This window comes from Dipodomys ordii, unplaced genomic scaffold (genome assembly GCF_000151885.1).
Source record: "Dipodomys ordii isolate 6190 unplaced genomic scaffold, Dord_2.0 Scaffold196, whole genome shotgun sequence".
In the NCBI taxonomy this organism is placed as follows: Eukaryota; Metazoa; Chordata; class Mammalia; order Rodentia; family Heteromyidae; genus Dipodomys; species Dipodomys ordii.
The window spans coordinates 1,182,794-1,193,407 of record NW_012267412.1 but is presented as its reverse complement, the minus strand read 5'-3'; the positions used below and the strand labels follow the sequence as shown (position 1 = coordinate 1,193,407).

Genomic DNA, 10,614 nt, shown 5'->3' with positions numbered 1-10,614 from the left:
GGAGGGATTAAACTATACATTTTCCAAAAAAAAAAAAATCAAGCTTATATCTTTTAGGAAGTAAAACCTGCAAGTCTACCAATTCAAAATGCAAGATTAACTCTCAGCACTGAACATCTTGTATATGCTAAAGCACCTGAAATGCATCTTACCATTTTATCCTTACCACAATCTTTGAAGGATGAGATGATAATTCTCATTTCATACCTGAGAAAAGCATGGTAGGGTTGGAAGACAGGCCCAGAGCTCACCATTAGAGAGTAGACTTGCTCAGCTCTGTTATTCTGTTATTCATTATATTATTCTATTCTTTATGCACAGCAGGATCAGAGCAGGGGGTCAGTGGTAAACAGTCACGTCAGTGCCAAGTCCTGGGACAATGCTAGCGAAAAAGCCTGTCCTTTATGTCATTCAGTCCTCTCTTCAGTGGGTCAGCAGCATACACCGAGTGCCCTTGCTCAGGACATTCTTACCAAGACACGCTGAGGAGTCACAAAGAAAGGGCAGCCCATGACCCTACACGTGTCTGTGTGTCTGTGTCTGTGTTTCTGTGTGTGTCTCTGTCTGTGTGTCTGTGTGTGCTCTTGTTTGGCTTTTTACTCAAGACTAGCATTCTACCACTTGAGATACAGCTTCACTTCCAGCTTTTGGGTAGTTTATTGGAGGTAAGTGTCTCGTGGACTTTTCTGCTCAAGCTAGCTTCAAACCATGATCCTCAGATCTCATCCTCCTGAATAGCTAGGATTACTTGCATGAGCTACCAGAGCATGGCCCATGACCATACTTTTAAAGAATATGGACACTGAAAAAGTATGCACTGTGAAAAAATAAAGCTGTAGAGACAGTGAAACATATAGAGGCAAATAATGACAGTGACAACTTAGCGTGACCAGGACATGTGCCAAGACACCTAAAGGATCTCACCAGGGCAGGGCCAATCTGGGATGCTACTCAGAGGAAACAGGTATGAAGGCCTTTAAAAGTGGGACAGAATAAAGAGATGTTTAGCTCTTATTCCTGCTCAGCTTTCTTCACAGACCACAGAGATCCTGTCTCTGTCTTTCAGGTGAATGAAATGCACATTTGCTCTTGAGTCCAAATTTTCCTCCAGATCTTCCTTAATCTACATCAGCTTCCTGCAGCTAAGAACATGATTGATGAGGTTTTCAAATAGACAATGATTTTTTTTTGTGAGGGGGGGTGGGTGGAGATACACAAAGCTGAGCATCCTGAATCTGAAAATCCCAAACCTCTAAAATCCAAAACTTGTTGAGCCTCAATATGATGCATAAATGAAAAATTCCAAACCTAATTTCATGTTGAAACACAGATGCACTACAAATATTATATAAAGTTGCCTTTAGCCAGATGAGGTGGTTCAATTCTGGAATCCTAGCTACTTGAGAGGGAGAGATCATAGGTGGTTTGAAATCAATCTGGGCATAAAAATTTGCAAGACCCTATTTCAACTAATGTCTGGGTATGGTAGTATACTCCTGTTATCTGAACTGTAGGAAAAGCATAATGGCTGGGCACAGTGATATATGTCTGTCCTCAGTGACACAGGAAAGCATCGATAAGAGGACCCCAGCCTAAGCCAGTATGAGCATAAAATGAGAACCTGATTAAAAAATTAACCAACCAACCAACACAAAAAGGGCCAGAAGTGACTCAAGGAAGAGCACTTGCCTAATAAGTGCAAGGCCCTGAGTTCAATAATCCCCAGAACACACACACACACACACACACACACACACACACACACACACACACAGCCTCCTTTTTATTTCAGTAGCAGTGATTACATTATCCCTATTACTGAGGGTTAAATATGAATGATAGAGTACATATGACAATACTCTGCGCATATTAAATGTCATATATAACTATTCATTACTAAAAGAAAATTAAAAATGTAAAAACATCTGTTGAGTGCCTTCTGCACTGTCCATTTAGTGTATCAGTGATGGATCAAACCTTCATGATAATCCTAGAAGAAATGACAATCATCTCTACTTTATGGATATTAGTTGAGCCCAACAAAGTAAAAGAACTTGTTCCCTGCCCAGAAGTGATAGGGCACACCAAGGTGTATAGCTTCCTAACTCACACTCAATGTGACCTGGTGCCTCTGTCTGCCCACCAGCTGGGCATTTGCTCTGCCCTCTGCTGGTGATGTGGAGAAGTGTGCAGGTTTCCCAGAGACTTGCCCTGGATCCCAGATCTCATGAGTCACAGAGTTACTACTTAGATGGGTGGGGAAGCCAGGTGACTTGATCTCCTTTGTCCCACTCTGTACCTTAGAAGGAGGCTGAGCTAGTGCAATCGCCTTTGCCGTCATGGTCAGATCTAGTCGAAAATTTTGGTAGCATCAAAACCTCTGACCATCCGTCGTTCCTGGAGGACATCTCAAGCCTGTCTGTTTTTCTTGCAGTTATGTTTCGTCTCTATGACTCAGATGAGAATGGACTCCTGGACCAAGCAGTAAGTTCTCATTCTAAATATCCTTCCTGGATCTGAGAAAGGCTAGGGAGGAGGAAGCAGGCCAAGGAAGAATCTGAAAATGTTCCGTCCTATCCTCATAGCAATCGCAATGTTCCCAAAAGAAATCTGAAGAGTCCCCCATCTTCTACTCCAAAGAGCCAGCCAGCCTTGAAATGCATTGCCATTTCATTCCAGATGTCAAATCATAAAGTCTCAGGACAAGGAATGAGTTAGTATTGCATCTAACCTCACTTCCCCATTTAGAGACCTGGCTGAACTTTTCTGTTTCAGCCCAGTGGCCAACACAAAGGATTTAGAGGGGGCACAAGACAAGGGTGAGAGAGCAAGAGGGAGATTACTATGAGGTTTGATATCTCCCATGATTTCTTCTCCTACCCCAGGATTCCAGCCTAGGAGCCAGGTTCTGTCTGCTCTGAGCACACTATCCCACCCCATTGTACCTGGGAAAGCTTAAACTTGCCTCATCCCTTCAGGAATGTGCAGGGACAAGTTAGAAGAAACATAGAAAAGAGAGAGTCCTGAACTCAGGCCCTGAGGGCCTGTCTGGCCAAGCCAGAGTCAGAGCTCATTAGTATAGTACATGGGGCTGATTTGGACTGGAGGAAGGAAGGAAGGTAGGGAACAGAGTGAGTGAACAGATGATGTCAGAGGGAGGAAATGACAGAAGAGATAGAGGCGTTATGATGGTAGGAGAAGGAGGAGTAGGGGGTGGGGATGTGGCCAAACAAATCTGGCTTTACAGGTGATGGAAAGGGTTCATCTTTTCCTGGGGGCGGGGGGAGGACACAGAGATGAAGATGAGAGCAGAGGAGCAGTAACTCATGTCTTAACTGGAGCACTGGAGACGCTGTGCTGAGGGATACCAGTTAGGACACTGCTGAACCAATCAAGGCCTGGTTTCACAATAGTAAAGTATTGTGCTGTAGCAAGAAGGTTTATGAGAGGCCTGATGACAGAGACTGAAATGATTAAAGCATGACATGACAGTGACCTTGCATGAGATAGACATCTTGCAGGGTGCGGGAAGTGGTTAAATTATGGCTCTCTTTGAAGATAACATTGGTGAGCAGAAATGGCTCTCCAAAAAGTAAGAGGATTCAACTCTCCACGATCCCCCCCAATTTCCTGACTGATAAACTTGGCTTTTTGTGTGAATTCTCTCTCCCATGAGCAAGGTCCCCAACTCAGGAGTTACTCGCTTAGGACAACTATTACACCAGGCTTCCTTTCCTGCCCACAAGCGATCTCTGTCTGCCAGACAGCAGAACCCCTGCCGCTCTCTCCTCCTTCTGTCCCACCCAGGAGGGAGATCAAAACAAGGCTAAAACCCCTCACATCCTCCCCCTCCATTACCCCTGATTCCAGCAGAGCAAGACATCTACACCATGGGCCTTGGCGTTTTGAAGGTGCTCTCAAGCCAAAATGGCCCTCGTCTCCCGTGCTTCTCATAAGACAGTGAATAGCCTCTGGTTTGTCTATGCCCTTCTTAAAGTATGGAACTGAATGGGCCCCCATCATGGCTTTTTAAACATCACGGTGTGGCCTTACCAGGGGAGACACTGAGAATGAATTCTTTCTGAAATCTCCCATTCCACTTCTACTTAACATTGCCAATGACCAAGCCTAATTCTTGGTTTCGGAATCACATTTTCTAATTGAATCGTGAATTCAGGGAGATTCACAGGCTCCTTTCCACTGGAATTTCATATTTCTTTCCACTTCCCTGTGCACACCTGCAGCCCCATCCTGCAAGTTTTTCTATGGAAAATTAAGTGCAATACTATTCTTTGAATCCCTGTTGAGGCTTATTTTGCTTGCTTTACTCAGTGTTTCTACCTGGTGTAGGCAACAATTCTACTCATAAGTCTGTCCAGAGCAATCTTAATGTAAACAGTTTAGCTGATGCATAAGTTGGCAACCTTAACCCCTAATACTTCTTCAGCCAAGTATAATTCAGTGGGTCCCTCAGTGCACTGACTCATTATCACCTGTATCTATAAGATTCTATTCAGAGCTTGGCCTTGATATCCAAAGACTCACTCATTTATGAAGCAAACATATCCTTTATAAACTACTCGTCACAGGGTTCTAGGCTCAAGGCTAGTTTACAGTGCAAAGGGAAAAGGAGACACCAAACAAAATTCAGATCATATTGTCTGAGCAAGGACCAACACAGCAACCCTCCATCCAATTGATACTGACCCCAGAGAAGGTTAGATGGATCTCAAGTTGCTAAAACTGTGGGGATGAGGAGTGATAAAAGGAGAGGAGAAGCTCACACCTGCCATCCTAGCAAGTCTGTAAAACTAGAAATGCATCTGTAAAAATGGAAATAAAAATTGCCACATTTGGAGTATTGTAATGGGTTTGGTTTTGAGTTTTACTCTTGGAGAAAAGGAGACTGAGATCTGAGGACCAACTCGAAGCCAGCCCAAGCAGGAAAGTCTGTAAGACTCTTATCTCCAATGAATCAACAACAAGCTGGAAGTGCATTAGCTCAAGTGGTAGAGCACCGTCCTTGAGTGAAAAAAACCAAGTGAGAGAGTGAGGCCCTGAGTTTTTTGCCCCAGTACTGGCTCAAGAAGGTGAAGGAGGAGAAGAAAGAGGAGGAGCAAGAGGAGGAAGAGAAGGAGTTGGGGGGGGGGAATGAGGAGGGGGAGGAGAAAGAAGGAGGACAAGGAGGAGAAGGAAGAGAAGGAGGAAGGAGGAAGCGTAACAATTAAGAGGAAGGAGGAGGTAAATGAGACTTTGGCTTGTAAGTATTTGTCCGATCACAAAGGAGAAACCAGAAAGGCTTCCTGTATCTTACAAGATCGCAACAGTGGAAGGAAAGCATGCCCAGGAAGAGGCCAGTGTTCTGGGTTTTCCACACACCCCTGGCTTATCCAGCTGCCAGGCTTTGTGACTGAGGCAAAAACACACAGTGAAGTCCTCATGAAATGCCAATGCATTGGACAGGCTGCTTCTCCTGATCTGCCCTGCGCAAGTCTACCCACTGGGTTTGGTTTTCAGTTCTACTCGTGGTAACACATCTTCAGTTGTCTCTCTTAATATTTTCTCTCCTGATGTTTTCCAGGAGCTGGATCGCATTGTCAACCAAATGCTGCATATTGCCCAGTACCTGGAGTGGGACCCCACAGAGCTAAGGCCTGTGAGTTTCTGTAAGCATGGGTTGGAAGTTCCCAGGAAGGCAAGGTCGTATTCAGAATGTGGGTGCAAATGTTTTGTGCACTAGCGCTCCCAGACTTGTCTTCATTGGCACCTTGAACCTCAACCTCCCACTTCTCTGCCAGACAATACATACACAGCAACCACAAAAGTCATAGACATAATGGAGATTATAATTCTAGCCAAGTGCAAGTCAAAGAATCTAGGGTCAGAAGTAAGTTTAGAGCTTTCTCTCAACTACCACATGTCACTAACAATAATAACTGCATTTTCTGAGGTCTTCTGTATCAGGTAATATGTATTTATATGATTATAATAGAAGTATAATTTATAAATATGTATTTATAAATATGTATTTTCACTATTGTCATATACATGTGTTACATTTATGTATTTTTTTCGAATCCTCATTACAATTCTCCAAATGTAGCCATTTTTATTTCCATTTTTACAGATGTGAAACCTAGATCCCAGAGATTTGGGGTGACCCAAATCTTTGCCAGGTCAGGGCAAAGCCAGACAAAGAGCCCAGATCCCCTCACTACTAGTCTGGCTCCTCGAAGCTCTGACTCATTCTGAATAAGAGGGGAAATGGATACAGGAGAAAACAAATAATGCGAGACCAAAGAGAAAGCGAGGGCAGAAGGGCGGTAGAAAAGTTCAGCTAAAACTAGACAATTGTTATTCTTGGATTCTGCAGATCTTGAAGGAGATGTTGCAAGGGATGGACTATGACCAGGATGGCTTCGTGTCACTACAAGAATGGGTCCATGGAGGGATGACCACTATCCCACTGCTGGTCCTCCTGGGGATGGACGAATCTGTGAGTTGATTAGCTGCAGTTCAAAACTCCTTGGTCATTCAGGATCATTAGAATCCATGTTAGAATCCAAAGCTTCTGTCCTTCTTTTCACAATGCACATGGGATGGCTCACATTCCTCTATTTCCATCCCCTTCCCCTGTTAATGTCCAGAATGTATTTATTCATTCATGTGACGTACATTTACTAGATTATTACTGGGTTAAAAATATTGCTCTGTGGCCAGACACCAGTGGCAAAAGCTGGTAATCCTAGTTACTCAGGAGGCTGAGAACTGACGATCATAGTTCAAAGCCAGCCCAGCCAATAAAGCTCAGGAGATTCTTATCTCTAATTAACCACCAAAAAAGCTGGAAGTGTAGGTGTGGCTCAAGTGGTAGATCACTAACCTAGATCAAAAAACCTCAAGGACAGCACCCAGGCCACATGTAGAAACATATACATGCATATATATATGTGTGTATATATGCATATATATGTGTATGTGTGTAAATATGTGTGTGTGCATGTACTACTAGGGGACACAGATTCAATATTTGTTTGTAAGAATCTTATACACAACCAGGCCAAGGGCCAAATGAACTTCAAAGAAAAACCCTATCTCTTCAACAACATTTTAAAATGCTGAAAGAAGTAGGGAATGGAGGGAGAAAAAGGAAGAGAAAAGAAGGAAAAATACTAATCTTTTTGGAAGGAACTTGTGATGGTCTTTTACTTAACAATAAAAACAAGCAGATAGGGTAGGGTTTTTTTGTTGTTGTTGTTACTGTTTGGTTTATTTGTTTATTTGTACCATTCCTCCGGGCCTAGCTGCGGTCCCTGAGCATTTTTTGCTCAACACTACCACTTGATGAACAGCTCCACTTCTGGCCTTTTGCTGGTTAATTGGATATAAGAGCCCCTGGTCTTTCCTGCCCAGGAAAGCATTAATATAGCATTAATTTTACATATGTAAAATTACAGAATGCTTCCATCAATGTCTTGGATATCTGATTGTTTGTTAAGCTTTTTCTAACTCTGCTATGACCACTGAGAAATCTGGGTATATCTAAATAGACCACACACACACACACACACACACACAATCTGTCTCCTAGGGAAATTATCAGCTGCATCACGTCCTGTGAGGGTAAGGAAGTTATCCCCACCTTGTGCAGAAATAACATAACCACATGATGGCACTAGAACTCAAGCAGAAATGGTTGTTTTAGTCCTTTGTGGCCTATTTGCTTAACCAATCTGTAGCTGACAACTATCTTAGTAAACACGGAGTTTTCATAGGAAATGAAAGTCCTTTGGGCTACATGAAGCTGCTAGGTCTGCTAAGGCTCTAAGTCCCCTTCTGTCCAGGAAGGAGAGAGCTATAGAAGAGCGAGGGCTGAAACCAGCCAGAGCCTCCCCAGCCCCCACCCCACCTCACTACATGCTCTGCCTCTTATTATTCCCTTGTGGTCATGTTCTAGTCATACAATCTCTGTCTCTGTTTCTTACCTGTGGAGTAGGGATAAATCTCCCTCCTCATTTGGAAATGCATACTCTCTGTTTATTTTTGTGTCTCTCGGTGTTTGGTATAGAGGAGAAATTTAATAGAAGCTTTAATTTACCATATGTCTAAAAGTGGGTTATTTGCTTCATTTGCCTTATTTTATTTAATTTTTATAATTCATTCTTAAGGTAGATGTTTGAGAAATAAAGGCGCTAGTTGATCTTTTGATTAATTATCTATTTGTGAAGTTATTCACAAAAGTGAAAACCCTTAGATTAAAAAAAAACAACAACAGGATGGGGTGGGGGGGTGAGAGGGGGGGATGGTAAGTGTATATACTAGTTCTGGGGCTTGAACCCAGGGCCTTAAACTCTCACTTGGCTTTTCCACTCAAAGCCGGGGTTCTACCACTTGTGCCACACCTCCACTTTTGGCTTTTTACTGGTTAATTGGAGATAAGATGCTCTGCCTAGACTGACTTCAAATCCTGAACCTTGGATCTCAGCCTCCAGAGTAACTAGGGTTACAGGTATGAGCCACCAGCACCCGGCTAAAGAATGCATTCTTTTACCAAACTATATATTCTTGATCATAGCACTAGTATATGCTCACCAGAGAAAAATTTAGAAAATATAGAAGAAAGTAGAATTTTAAGGGGAAAAATAAATTATTCTGCTATCAGCTACAGTTAACAACTCAGCTGTCAGGTTAATGAAATTCCTTCCCATTAAAGATCTTATTATATGAAACTGACATCATCAATATATCATTAAACTTGTATTCTAATTACTTCACTGAACACATTCTAGTATCACTAGATAATTCTATAAATATCTTTTTGATTGCCACCTACTATAACCTACGACTACCCTTTTAATGATTTGTAGGCCTTTAAATTTTTTCCAGATTTTCATTATTTTAATTAATGATGGGTTAAACATCTAACAGAGTGCAAAAGAAGCTCATTTCCCTTGAAAAATTATTTCTTGGCTGGGTTCCAGGGATTCATGTCTATAACCCTAGCTACTTGGAACACTAAGATTTGAAGCTCATAGTTTGAAGTTAATCCCTAGCAGACAAATCTGAGAGGCTCTTATCTCTAACTTTAACTGGAGGAAAAGTGTCAGAGTGGAGGTATGTTTCAAATGATAGAATGCCAGACAGATTTTTTTTTTAAGCCAAGCAAAAGTATGAGGCCTTGAGTTTGACCCAGGCAATGGCACAGAAAGAAACAAAATAAATCTATCTTTATGATAGAATCTATTAAAGGAGATTTCAAGTCGTTTAAAAGATCTTCACATAGAAAGGTATCATGAAAATAGATTGATAGATGATAGGTGGTAGGTAGGTAGGTAGATAGATAGATATACAATTTATACTTTTGCCATCCTGCTATAGAGGGAGTATTTTATCCCCTCATTCAGACATTTCTTCTTGTTTGGCTGGTTGGTTGGGTTTTAGTTTGGAGGGGCTGGGGTTTCTGTATGCCATCCTGGGGCCTGAGCTCAGAGTCTAGTGCTATCCCTGGTTTGATTTTTGTTGTTATTGTTGTTATTCTATGTTGGTTTTCCTCAAAGCCAGCACTCTACCTCTTGAGCCATAGCTTCCCTTCCAGCTTCTCAGTAGTTCATTGGCAGTAAGGGTTTCCTAGAACTTCCTGCCAGAGACTCTCAGCCTTCTTATCTAGGATTACAAGTGTGAGCCACTGGCACTTGGTTTCTCATTCAGGTATTTCCTGATTTGATATTCACTAATTTTGATTTTGATATTCACTAACTTCAGAAAACACACAGACATGAATCAGGTGACATTGATCTAGACACCATGTCCTTATAAACTGATTTGTTTGAAACTCCTTCATACAGCTACTTAAAGATAATAAAATAAAGAAAGAAAAAAGAAAACACACCAGAAGAATTTTTTATTTGTATCTCAAACAATTTATAAAGTGAATAACTTACCTGCAACTAAAAAAGAGAAGTTAGGAAGAAAAAAAAAACCCATACAGGAAGCGGCCTCTGGCTTCCTCTACCTGAGGGCTGCCAGCTCAAGGTCTCCCCGCTCTGACCCTTACAGGGCTCTAAGGGTGATGGGCGACATGCCTGGACTCTGAAGCATTTCAAGAAGCCAACCTACTGCAACTTCTGCCACATCATGCTGATGGGAGTTCGGAAGCAAGGCCTGTGCTGCATTTGTGAGTACACACACACCACACACCCCATCAACACACACACACTCACCGCACACACCATACACACACCACACACACACACACACCATACACACACATCACACACACACACCACGCACCACACACACCATACATGCACACCATATACACACACACCATACCTACACACACCACACACACCATACACACACACCGCACACACCATACACACACCACACACACCATAAACACACACACTCACTGCATACACCTTACACACACCACACACATACACACACCATACACACACACACCACACACACCATACATGCACACCATATACACACACACCATACATACACACACCACACGCACCACACACACCACACACACCATACACACACACCGCACACACCATACACACACCACACACACCATAAACACACACACTCACCGCATACACC

General features: G+C 42.5%; 1 protein-coding gene across 1 annotated transcript in view; it reads left to right on the top strand.

Moving 5' to 3' along the window:
- Positions 1-10,614, top strand: part of Dgkg (diacylglycerol kinase, gamma 90kDa) — a 139,381-nt gene that overhangs the window by 11,429 nt on the left and 117,338 nt on the right. Inside the window, exons 5-8 of the mRNA XM_013034766.1 lie at positions 2,435-2,484; positions 5,582-5,656; positions 6,374-6,496; positions 10,057-10,174. Of these exons, the coding sequence (XP_012890220.1) occupies positions 2,435-2,484; positions 5,582-5,656; positions 6,374-6,496; positions 10,057-10,174 (366 nt within the window). The remainder of the gene's footprint in view (positions 1-2,434; positions 2,485-5,581; positions 5,657-6,373; positions 6,497-10,056; positions 10,175-10,614) is intronic.